Source organism: Argiope bruennichi, chromosome 8 (assembly GCF_947563725.1).
Source record: "Argiope bruennichi chromosome 8, qqArgBrue1.1, whole genome shotgun sequence".
NCBI classification, from domain to species: domain Eukaryota; kingdom Metazoa; phylum Arthropoda; class Arachnida; order Araneae; family Araneidae; genus Argiope; species Argiope bruennichi.
In genome coordinates this window covers 74,195,880-74,209,570 of record NC_079158.1, presented here as the reverse complement: position 1 = coordinate 74,209,570, position 13,691 = coordinate 74,195,880, and the positions used below count along the sequence as shown (strand labels likewise).

Sequence of the window (13,691 nt, the reverse complement as noted above, 5' to 3'; positions counted from 1 at the left end):
TTTATGCATATAAATATTGATTAAACACTGAAAAGATAAAGAATTTTTAAATCAAATGTAAAAAATGCGAAATATTTTCCAACACTCAGTAGAAAAGAATATTGCCCAAGGCTAAGTATTGCGAAGTATTATTCGTTTGTTTCTTTCATAATATTTTCTATTAAATTTAGTTTTTTAAAGTAAGAAATTAATGGAATTAAAACTGTTTTCGTTACATTTTCTGGCCCGGAATATCTATAAACTTTCTTTTGTATTTCACCGAATGTTTCTTGGTTTATTCGAAAAGAAATGAAAATGGTCTTTTAAGATTTATAGAAAGAAATGGTGTGATTAACTTGGCACCGGAAATGGAAAAGCACCAATCGGTTTGATGTTATTATCATGTTTAAAAAAAATCTGAGATTATATGATAACAAAGACAATTTTTTCACTTATTTTTTTAGTAGTTTGTGATAACTATTCAAGCAGCAGAACAGGGCTATTTTATAATTTTCTTTTTTGAGAAACAAAAATGGAAACCATTTTTTTCCCAAGTTATATCGAGTGACATAACCATCAATGCAATTTTTTTCCATTTCCGTCGCGATCGAGAAAAAGAGCAACATCTACAACCATGACTCGCTTTCTGCTAATTCCCTGCTTTGCCGAGTTTTGTGTTGCCTCTCGCGTTTCTAGCAGAAACCGCGGGCTCGCGTGTGGCGCTGCGGTCGCTTGAATCAAAGACTCAGTGAATCGCGTGGCTTCTTTGAGCGGCACTTCACTGCGCGGGACAGCGACGGACGGTGCGCGAGGCAATTTTTTTCGAACGAACCGAAGAGAAAAGCGCTGGCCCCCAGGAAAAAAAGTGTTTCCAAACAAAGCCCATAATTGAAGAGCAACAAAAAGAATCGACTTCTGTAAAGGATTCGAACAACAAATACGATACGCACTTTCCGATCACGGACGAAAGTAATTTTAGAAAGTTTTCGCAACTTTTGGTGTGCGCAAAAAGTTGTGTTGATTTTCACTTTCTTGAGGAAAAAAAATCGTTTGCGGCCAATGAAACTTCATTGCCAATTGCGGTAATCAAGTGTCGTGGTGATTTTAGTGCAATACTGCAGGACCTAACTGTTTGTATTCCAACAACTGGAAGGATATACACCTTGAGAAGAATTTGAGGGGTGTTGCAATATTTATTACTTCTGTTGGCTGCGCTTGGTAAAAAATTTTACCGTTGCGTGCCAAGAATTGCTGTCCTGTATTCTTGTGTTTTGTATGGCCATCCCCGACTGTAATTTATGAAGAGTGAGCCTTATCCACTTGAACACCCCCTGGCCATGCAGTACGAAGATGGTATGCCGCACTATGGCGGGATGGACGGTCCAACGTCCCTTTACGACCCTCACGGACACAGGGCAATGCAGCCCCTCAGTCATGCTCCACACATGAATCACACACCTTCTATGCACCAGTACCACAGTAATCATGCGGGTGTTATGTCCAACCACATCATGGGCTCAGTGCCTGATGTACATAAGAGAGATAAGGATGCCATCTATGGGTAAGTGTTCTGTATTTTCATCTCTCTGGCAGAAATAAAGTTTAATTAAAAATATTTTTAAGCATTAAGATTGATTGTAGAATTATGTTACTAGCAATTTTTTATATAATTGATTAATTTCACAAATTTAGTATTACTTCTTCATTAAAAGACTGTACATTTTTTTAAAAAAATTGTAATTTTTAGTGTGAAAAATTGTAAATATTATTACAAATTTCTATTGAAGTTTACTTAAAAATTTTAAACCATCTCAATAAGAACATCTTATAAAAATGCTACAAGAAAGAAAGAACTAAATTAATTAAAACTCTCAATTATAATATATATATATATATATATATATATATATATATATATATATATAATGTAGGAAGGAAGGCCTTTTAGCATTTTGTTTGGAAAGATCAAATTATTATAATGTAAAAAATATTACAATTCTACTCTGATTAATTAAAAAAATTAATAATCAAAAGCGTATTTAAAATAATTAAATGCTTTGACACATATGACAAAATTTTCTTCTTAAAATGTTGATATCTGTTTAAAAAACAAAGTAAAACATTGAAATAAATTTCAATAAATTCAAAGGATTTTACAGTTAAAATATAAAACAAAGTTTTAAGTATTTTGTACACTTTTTATTTATAATTGAAGAATTAGTGATAACTTTTTAACTTTTAATTTATTGAACGTAGTACTTCTAAGTTGAAAAGTTGTATTAGTATTCTTAATTTTCTTACAAAAACTAGAAATAGGATAATCTCTTTTAATAAAGTATAAACTATTTTTAGCAGATAATATTAAAATGACTTTCATTGGCAAAATCGATTATTATATTTTAATTTGAATGCTTAGTTTATAATAAAATTTATTTTTTTATTTGAGCTCTTTTTAAATAGTTCAATCAATATTTGAATTTAAAACTAATATTTTTGTAAGCATAAAAGTAGTATATCTTAAAAGAGTTGCAAAATTATAAAACTGAACATTTTTATACTCGTATATCATTTTAACGCAGCTTTCCTTTAGTTCTTAAATATTGTTTTTTTTTCACAAATTTCAAATATATTTTTAATTTCTTAATTTGTATTATCTTTTTTATCATTTAAGAAATGCGGCAAAATTTGTGTGTGCGCGAATTGCTGGACTCGACACAATTTTATTGGATATAATAGATATGTTATGAGAATTTTTAAATTCCTTTTAAGATGCTAGTTAAGTTTTGAAATCAAAGTCCTGCTAAAATAAAAACAAGTTTAACTTCTCAATTACAGTCTTTGATGCCATTTTATCTTGCTAAATCTCACGTTCATTTGTTTACACCAAAAACGATAAATAAACTCACTATTTGTACTACTAAACTCAAAAAAATCGTTTGAAAAATAAAACTTCTGCTTGATCTTTGAACAAGGGATTAAATAAAATCTAATCTGATTGGAGGATCGTGAGAAAATAGGCAGAGATCTATTTTAATACGAAGATTCTATTTTTTGAGCGGCTTGAGAACCAATACAAACTGATTGCGTGATTTCAAAAACGAGTCTTCTATTAAATCTTATTCGGAAGGCGGTCGTGTACGATTCGAATTCAGATCTCGAACCCCTAATTCCGAGTTTAAATCCCCGTGACGAATGTATTCGGTAGCTTTTGTTGTCCATTTGCCGGTTGACATTGGAAATGGCATGTCATTGGTAAATGCGTAAAGGACGCAAAATGCTTCAAAGGAAAATTTATTGTCGTTTAAAATAATTGATTTGCTTTATTTCCCAACTTATTGTTTATAATATAATTAAAATATTTCATAAATTTTATTAATTGAAAATAAAGGATCGTTTATGAATTCTTTAGATTAATTATACTGTTTTTTTTCAATAATTTTTTGGCTTTCTGAATATTATCAATTTTCTGTGTATTATATTTAATAGATAGCTTGTTTTTGCAAAATTCAATTGATACTGAAAATGACACCTTTAATGCTAAATAGTATTCTGTTTATTAAATACTTTTTAAAATCTGAAAATTTTTTTTAAAATCTGTACGAAAAAAATGTTAGCACAGTTTTTATGAATGAATAATATTTTTAATTCAAAATGATCAAGAAATGACTTTGTCAAATCCTTTGGTACGTTGAATGCGGAATATTTTCATAATTTAAATAATAATTTTCTGTTTGTTCATACTTTTTAAAAAAATGATTAGTTGTGAAATTGTTACTGTTGTGTAATGTTTAACTAAACGGAATTTGTAAACATTTCTTTAATCAAAAGTATATGTACGGATATTTAAAATGATTAATTTCTCATTTACCTCCTATTAAATTTAATTATATCAAGTATAAAGTAAATACGATATTCTCATGTATTTTATGATATCATGCTATCAAAACGAATAAGTCTTAATATAATATGAATTTGATGAGTCATTTAAAAAAATTTGATATTATATACTGTACCTGTACCTATTTAAGAAATATAACTGGCCTTTTTAAATGCAACAGTTTGTGAAATTGAGATTTGATTGTATATTTTTGTTAAATTAAAAATCGTTACATTTATTCTTATATTACTATTAATCTCTTTTGGTTAACGTCTGACTAATTTTCTTTAAACGTATCTGAAAAAATTTAATTTCCTGTCCGTTTTATAATTGGGAAAAGGAAATGGTTCTTAAAATCTGAAATATTCATTGAATTTTTAACATAAAGAATTAAAAAGTTCGATGTTAGAGCTTTCCCATGTTTCATGCATTAAAATCAAAATTCATGCATTAAATCAAAATTCTTAAAAACCTGTAGTTAGTTTTGTTTTTTATGATTAACGAAACATAAATATTTTATTACAAAAAAGTAAACAGAAGATTTTTTTAAAGACTAAAAGGAGTACCGATATTTTTTTTAACTAAAAAAAAACCTCTTATGACATTTAAACATTTTCAAGAATATAAAAACATAAAAAAATGGCCATATCTATGAAAGAAAAAAAAATTTCCCTTTCGTCTATCTGTTTTTTTTTTTTTTTGTCGTCATGTTTGCATCTAAGACAAGATTAATGAAAAATTAATAAATAATGCATTAAAAAAATAACTTCTATTCGCAAAAAAATTTTGGAGATAGTTTTTAAAACTCAAATATTTTTTTTTATATCTGTAATTTTAAACGAATTTCTTTTATATATCATATTTATTTATCGTAATAAAAAACATACCAACCTAACGAAATTTTGTCTTTGTGATATGAGTGCTCTTAATAATTAATTTCATACAGTTTGTGCGTATAATAATTTATTGAACTATAAATTAAATATTAAAAAGCATTTTGAACAAAAATTGCCATTGAATAAAAGCAAATCATGACGTATGTTATTTGTATTCCTTGTTTATCTGCTGGAAACTATACCTTAATACCATTTATAAAAAAGAACACTGATTTTATCCCAAGGCATATAACTTAACACACGACCAGCACGCGAACTAAGTCCCCAAACCAAACGATAATAATTGTAACGTAACCATGCATTTAAATATAACCATTTCTAGCACTGAAGTGAAAAAATATGCTTTTGGTCTCCCTTCACATTAATTTCTATGAGTCGCATTGTCGAATAAGGTGTCGTTCGAATGTCATTAAGTTCGTCCTAATGAATAGTTGGCGTTTTCCAAATAATTTGTCATTTGCAATTCAGGGTTCGTTTCCATTTGCACCTGCTCCTTGGATTTTCAGACGATTCTTCTGGGAAGTGGTGTTACTCAGCCAATTGAGGTTTCAGATTAAATGACCCTTATTAATGAAAAGTGTGGCGCGAACACAGGATTTTGGGGGATGAAAGCAGTCGTGAGATGTTTAATCAAACGATATGGATGAAAGTTAATGGTCCAATGGCAGCAGATTCAAAAAAGTATTGACTGTCTGGGGGAAAAAATGTAATATATTCTTTTTAATCGCAATGTTTTATTGACTGTGTATTGTGTAATTTTTATCGTTTGGCGTGCTTTAATTGTAGGTGTTTGTTCTGAAAGCTGTTGCCAAATCAACAGTTTAAATTTTCAAAATTTAAAGCTGTGTCGATAACAATTATTTTCTAAATGATATTAAAAATTATTCATTTCAGAATTATATTTCTATCTTTAAAAAAAAAAAAAAGTATCAACTGTTTAGGAGGGGGGGGGGGATGTGTTATGTTCTTTTTCATCACAGATTTAGTGATCATGAATTGTGTAACTTTTATCGTTTGGTGTGTTCTAATTGTAGGTTTTTATTCTAAAAGATGTTGCGAAATAAATAGTTTCAAGTTTCAAAATTTAAAACAGCATTGATAACAATTATTTATTAAATGATGTTAAAATATAATTTCTGTAGCAAATTGTGTGTGTGTGTGTGTGTATGTGTTTCGACGGAAAGGTTTAATATTTGTGAATTATATAGAAACGTTTTTTAATTGACATGTAGCCCTGGCATGAACGTGAATTATTTAAACGCAGTAATGTGGTATTAAAAAATATATTTAAAAGAATCAATTGTTTAAAAAAATTGTGTTCATTTTCAACAGGAAAGATTAATTGCAATATAATAATTTATATAAATCTAAATGCAATATATATTTATATAAATGAATGTTTAATTTTTTTAATTGAGAAATATAGTACCAAATTATGTTGCCAAAAGATAATCATATTATTATCTTTTTTGGTTATTATTATTTCGCAATATTTCATTTGACAATAAAATATTTTTCATATTATTACTTAAAATTTTAATGTTGCACTTCCTAAGTAATGTTATTCAACAAGTTCTAATCACAGAAAAGAATTCATCCAAGAAATCCAATTAACGTAGCATTTCTAGATCAGTGTTATTTACCAAGAATTAATTGTTATTTTATTATTAGATATTCTATGCTATGATAAATAATCACATTTACAATACCAAAATTCATTAAAATGCCAAAAAGCAGTCTCGCCGTATCGGAGAATAATTTTTAAAAATCTGTAAATTAATAATGCATTTTCTAATAGACGTATTAATTATAAAATTATTTACACATTTTTAAACAATCACTTACAGCCTTGATTAAAATAAATAGCTCTATATTTCCAATTAGGATTCATACATCATCTGGCTATATCTATTTTTATCTAAATGAAAAAATTATTTTGTTTGAAAATGGGGTGGAAAAACAAGGTATAAAAAAGAAGGAAAATTAATCGGTTAATCAACATCCAAGTGCAAGGAAAGATTATCCAGCACAACTTGGAAAGAGATACGTTCTTTGATTCCTGCTGTTTTAATGTCGCTCTTGCTGAATTAATTTGGAAAACCGAATATTCCTACTAGATAAGTTGCCGTGTATTTGCTGTATTTATGATTCACACTATATAAATATCCGAAGAGTAACTTTCTTTTGTATAATCTGGTTTTTTCAGTTTCTATAGATTAAGAATACTTTATATGCAACTTCTGTTTCGTGCTTAAAGTGAACATCATAAATGTGCTAACATTTTGTGTGAAATATTATTAATGATTTCTGAGAAAAGTGGAATATTTTTACGTATTAAAATGTTCTGCTGCGTATCTATAAAATGTTATAACTTAATAATAAAATATTTTTTTGGAATTCCTTTATTTTGATTAATAAATAAAGTATTTTCTTCTTGAAACTTTTTTTTAATGTATAAATGTTGATAGAATTACAAATTTCAGTGAAACTTTAGATTTTATCTATTAACATTAAATATGAACACTGAAATGGCCTCCACTTGTTACAGGTGTTACTAAATAAAAATATGCTAATAATTTTTTACAGTATTTTTCTCAACCTTTAAACTATCAATATTTCAAATAACTAAAGTTTTAAACGTTAAATTTTTTCTACTTCAGAAATTTTTACTTTTATGTGATATCATAGTAAAAATTAATGATATCCCTGAAGTTTAGCAAAATTTGCCTTTGTTTGTGTGTATGGAAAAAAGAATATGTCAACTTCTTGAATATTCAGCAATTTGGTTGATTGGTTATTTAGTTTATAATTAAGTTATTTCTGTTTTAAAGTGTAATTACAAAATAATATTTTGTAACTTTCTCTTCACAAAAAAGTAACACTTTTTTGTGAAGAGAAAGTAAATCTGTGAGCCTGAATTCAGCTTTTATTATAATAAACGTAACTATATGCATTCGTAAAAAATGCAGTATTTTAGGTTTAACCAGTTGCATTTGAAAAATAAATTACTTTTAGCCAGAATGTGAATATAAAATCTTTTTTCTCCGTCTTTTGTAAGTATGGTCTATATAAAAGACTTATTTTCTTGGGGCGTAAAAAAATAACGTCATTATATTCAGCCCAGGCTCTCTTTCGAGGGCGAGATATCGTCCTTTATTCGAACCTACAGAAGCATGATCGTGAAATTGCTTGAAACACACGCCGAACTTTGAGAAACTTTGAAAATAAACTGTTAAAATCTAAAGAAAAAACAATTCCTTCCTATCTTCTACCCCGACGGTAATATTATTTCCCTCACTCTCTATATAATCGGAAAATAACCTTTTCCCCCCACTTTTAAATCCAGGGGACGCGCGGGGAGTTTTTGCGTGGCCGCGTCTGCTAGCGGGAGGTTTACCGATGCAACACGGAGTAAACCAGCGGCCCGAAGTGCAGGGGGAGGCTGCCGTGACGAGAATCGTCTGCCGTTTCGCTCCTATCCCGAAAAATCGTCTGCGATAGATATTTAAAAGATGAAAGTAAAGTCCGGATAGAAACCTAATCTTCGAGGGGTTTATACGTTGGTTTCTTCTTACATTTTAAAGAACTTTTATCCGTTTATTTTCTGGTATTTCTTCGAGTTTTGTTGGGAAGCGATTTATTTATTTATTTTTCTCTCTGAGTTTTATAAACCTTTGTTTAGGAGATTTTTTTAGTCTTTTTTTCTCTATAAAATTGACGATAAACTTTTGTAAGATTGTTAATATTGTAGAATTTACTGGAAATATATTTTTTCGCGGCAGAAACTTTTGTAAGACTGATAATATTGCGAAGTTTATTGGTAAAATACGTTTTAAAATGATAAGTTTTTATTAATAATATAATCTTTTGTAAAAATTAAGAAATTTTTCTTTAATTAAAAAACAGACTTTTTTTTTTGAGATTTTAGTTATAGTAAAATATCTTAAAAGTAAGTTTCTATAAAAAAAAAAAAAAAGAAAGAAATATGTCTATATATATACTCGCAAAATAAATAAAATTTTAGTTCGAAATCAAGAATAAGCTTTAAAAAATCAATTTTGCTTTATTATTATTATGTAGATAAAATATTCATGAATACACTTTGCGACATATAACATTTTTCATTCTGTTAAATTGTTCTAGAACTGAAAAATTGCTTTTTTATTATTATTTAACAGTTATTTGATAATATTTTCTTTCGTTCTGATAAAACAAAAATTGTTTATCCAACTAGAAAATCCATACATGATTCCTTTCTAATCCGCTATATATTTACCAAAGTTTCTTTTTTGTGGAAAATCATAAATTTTGAGATTAAGATTAATGGTTGTTCGAACATATATGGTTGTAGTGATTTTGTAGCATGAAAAAATACTTCAAATTTAATCGAAACAGTGGTGTTTTTCTCCTTTTTTTAAAATTTTTTATATGTGAACAGTATTCATAATTTCTATCTCAATACTTCAAAAAAAGAAGAGAAAGAAATTCTATCGAAATTTAATATATTACATCATAATTTAATACACTATACCGACATTTAATATTTTATTATACTTACGATTTTATTAATTATAGTCTGTTGCGAAAATATGCAAAACATGTTGATTTGAATTCAGTTGCTTAGCCATTAAATTCTTATTTGTGTGCATTTGATGCTAGAAAAACTGAAATTATTTCAGTTTTTTTTATTTATAATATAAGGTGTTTATGTGTGTGAATTGAAATATAAATTATTGGAATACAGTTTTGAAATTTTTTAATGGAACTCTTAGTACACTAATTTTAATATTTTATGGAATGCATTGTAATGCAAATCCGCAATATCGATTTTTGTAATAAATGCAATTTATCACATGCAAATAAAGTTAGTGTAATTTATTGTATACATAATTTTTTCTCAAAATATGATATTTTATATATTTCACGATTTTTATTGTTAAAAATCTTGAAAATTTTTACATAGCTTAATTGAAGAATTAAAACAAAAATTTCAATCATTTCTTTCATTTATCTTTAATTAGATATGTATGGTCGTATTTAAAGAATTTTTCTAAATGACTTAGATATTTATTTATTTATAAATTTTTACTATTGAAGATTTCTTGTTAGTTTTTTTATTTACTATAAATAACAGCAACGAATCTATCTGCAATAACTTCGTAGTTTCATATATTTTTAAAACTTTATATCTTTTATTTTTAAAGTTAAGAAACGTGACAATGTTCAGAATAAATTTGTTGAAAAGCTTCCGAAAATATTTATATTTTTAAGTATCTACATAAAAAAGTTTGAGAAAATATCTCTGAAACAAAAATATACCAGGTAAGTGGCATAAATTTTTAATAATCGAAAAAGGGCTTTTTCTTTGACTAAAAAGAGATATAAAGCAAAAACCTTCTAATTTATAGATTTATCAAATGACTATCTTAAAATTTTCCAGATTGCTTAAGAAATATATTATCTAGTTTCTGAACTGAAATATAAGTTATATTTCTATCCATTCTTTAAATATTGTGTTTCGACCGATTAATAAACCGAAATGTCCAATTTTTTCACTTTGACAAGCAGTAAAACAAACATAAAATATTTCCAAATGAATATATTACTTTTTCTCTTGTTATGGAACTGCAGAACATATTGAGAAATCATTATACCAAATTTGAGCAAAAAATATGCATTAGATTTTAGTTTATGAGACCTTTCGTAAGAAAATTCTGTCAAAGATTAAAATTTTCGAAAATAGTATTTAAAGATGTGAAATAGTGTTAAAACATTTGTAAATGCAGATATAAAAATCGGTGTAACTTCCCAAAACATACACTTAGAAGCAAATTGTAATGGTTTTCAAACATTAAGAATATGAAATAAAATAAAATAAATCATTTTCCAAAAAAATCTGTTTTTCAATACAGTCACCTAACCTATCTTAACTACTTTAAATTTTTAATACCTATCTTAATCATTCGAATCTTTTTAGTCATTTGAATCTTTTATTATTTATGTTAATAATACTCCTGTAAATGCAATATAGTATTTACGATTTATTGAACAATATTATACAAACAAGACATCATCATTAATTCTTTTGAAAGTTGAATGTAAATTAACTTAATACTGTGCCATAAAATCTGAATCTGAATTACTTTTAATGAAATGAATTAAAAAAAAAAGTATATTCATTATTTATCTGAGAATTTATTTATTTCAGCTGTGTACTTCTGAAAAAATGTATTGTGAATTCTTGTTAATAATATGCGATGAAAAATGAAAAACCTAAAATTCATTAAATTAAAATATCAAAAACTGAATAATAATTTTGAGTTCTTGCACATGTTTTACATTTGAAATTTTTCATATCTGCGCACCTATATTTATAGTCATGGTGAAATACAGTCATAAATTATATATATTTATACCATTTTGAAATTTATTTGTTTATATATCATCTTCTACGATTTCTTTGCTGTTGAAGGTATAAGGCGCGTTAACCAAAAGCAACTCGCAACAATATAAATTACATAAAATAGAAGTAAATAATATAAAATGCTTAAAATATGGTAAAAAAGCATAGATTATAATTTAAAGTGGAATTACAATAACATTAAGTCAGAGTGAAATGTAAATGGTAATAATATATAACTAATCAAGTATAAACTAATACGAAATTTTTTATATATGTTTGACATTAAGTAAATCACAAACAAAATCGGCTTAGAAGTAATAGTCAAAACTAAAGAAAACCAAACATAGCTTAACAGACGATAAAACGCAAACGCAGCGACTAATTAGTTTTATGTAATTTCTCGAAAGAAGGTTAATAAAAAATTTCGATTTTATTCCCGCCTCTTCTAAAAAACGTTTTACAGAATAAGTAAATTAGCTTTATTTAAATGCAATTGAAACTGATGGTAAACAAAAAAATACGGGCACCTAATTTCTCAATTGATAATATAGGATTACATAAGTTTTAAATTCCTGTTGGAAACTGCATCCTGAAATCAATAACTTTCATTTAAAATAAACCACTATTTCTTATAACATTGATAATTTATTTTAAAATTGAATTCTGTTTGAGTCTTGTTAAATACAACAATATATCTAGAAGTATATTTAATTGTAGTAAATAAAACACTAAATGACAACATTTGATATTTTAAGAATTATCAAAATATATTAATTCTTTTTAAAAATGGGAAATCATTTTTTGAAATCATGAACTATTTCTCAATAATACCATTATAGTGTTAATTTTCAACAATTTCTTTCTCCTTGTTAGTTAATTTATAGGATATTCAGTGAAATTTACGTATCATGGGCAGTTTTTATTTATATTACTACTTATATTCTAATTTATTTATTAAAATTGAATTGTATGACTTTCTGAGAATGAAGCATATTTAAAGACACAAAAATGTATTTTCATAAAAATGTTTTTGGTTTTAAATGAATAAAACTAGAAATCTTTGTTTAAAAACCAACAAGCTATTAATAAGTATGTATAAAATCAGTAATACATATTAATAAGTATGTATGAAATCAGTAATACATATTAATAAGTATGTATGAAATCAATAATACATATTAATAAGTATGTATAAAATCAGTAATACATATTAATAAGTATGTATGAAATCAGTAATACATATTAATAAGTATGTATGAAATCAGTAATACATATTAATAAGTATGTATGAAATCAGTATGTATGAAATCAGTTCAGTTATTGCTTGCATAAAAGATTAAATATTTTTTGCAAAACAAATATTTAAAAACTTTATAGTAAAAATATAATTGGCATTTTTTTTATTTTTCTTCTGTCAGCAAATTTTATTAATTAAAAAGGAATAGTTTATGAAAAAAAAAAAAAAAATGAGGGAAATAATTTTAGACAGAAGGCAGTTTATATAGATGCCCTAATTCTACACCTTATAAAGAGAATTGTGCACGGATCTTTAAATGTAGCCCAACTTCGTCCCGAGGCAGAAATATTTTCAGCTTAATTACGTCGACAATTGCGCTATTCAAAAAATAAGTGTTATTTTGAACTAGATTTATCTCATTTTATAGTTCTAGCTACGATTTCTGGGGCTCAAAAAAAAATATGCATAAAAACTTCTGTAATCTGCGTTTGAAACAGAAAGATTTCGAAAAACTGTAACGCTTTGAAGACTTCTATACCATCAGAAATCATTTAATTTTATTTTATTCAAACAAAAAAAAAGGATTAAAACTATAATCTGATTAAATATATGGCATTGATAATACGCAAATATATATATATATATATATATATATATATATATATATATATATATATATATATATATATATATATATATATATATATATATATATATATATATATATATATATATATAAATTTTGTTATTGTTTCATATTGCCTTAATACTAAATAACAGTAATACTACTTACAGGTACTAAAATAATGGAGTAATATAAATATATATTGAAAATGTTTTAGAAGTTTGTTATAACGAGAGAAAAATTGTATAGAAATAGATTTAGTATTATGGGAAATTTTACTTTTTGTATTTATTATTGGTACAGAAATGGCTTTTGCTCACTAATATGCCGCGGTTATTGAGGAAAAGGTTAGATTTCGGTTAGTTTTTAATTAAAATTTTGAAAAAACTTTCTTATTGATTCCTAAAAGAATAAATTACATGCCGAAATTGGTAATTCTCAGACCAGTGGTCTAGCTTGTAAAACGGTTTTGAAGGATTTTTTTTTAAATTTTCGCCATGCATACTGTATAAATTATTGATAGTACACCAATCTATAAGTATTATTATGTTAAAAAGTATATCTTGGTTCTCGGGCTTACCGAAAATCTTGAAGGTGCTTCATTGAGTTAAAAAAATATCAGTAAGGTCTAAAATAAATACTATAATAAAATAAAAAAATTTTATTTCTGGGTT

At 26.3% G+C, this 13,691-nt stretch overlaps 1 protein-coding gene across 2 annotated transcripts in view; it reads left to right on the top strand.

Moving 5' to 3' along the window:
• The first annotated feature begins 741 nt into the window (after nt 1-741).
• The window catches only part of LOC129980908 (homeobox protein Meis2-like), a 309,336-nt gene continuing 296,386 nt past the window's right edge, over nt 742-13,691 (top strand). For both annotated transcript variants that reach the window (XM_056091384.1, XM_056091385.1), the window contains exon 1: nt 742-1,540. In XM_056091384.1, the coding sequence (XP_055947359.1) occupies nt 1,278-1,540 (263 nt within the window). In that variant the 5' untranslated portion in view covers nt 742-1,277. The remainder of the gene's footprint in view (nt 1,541-13,691) is intronic.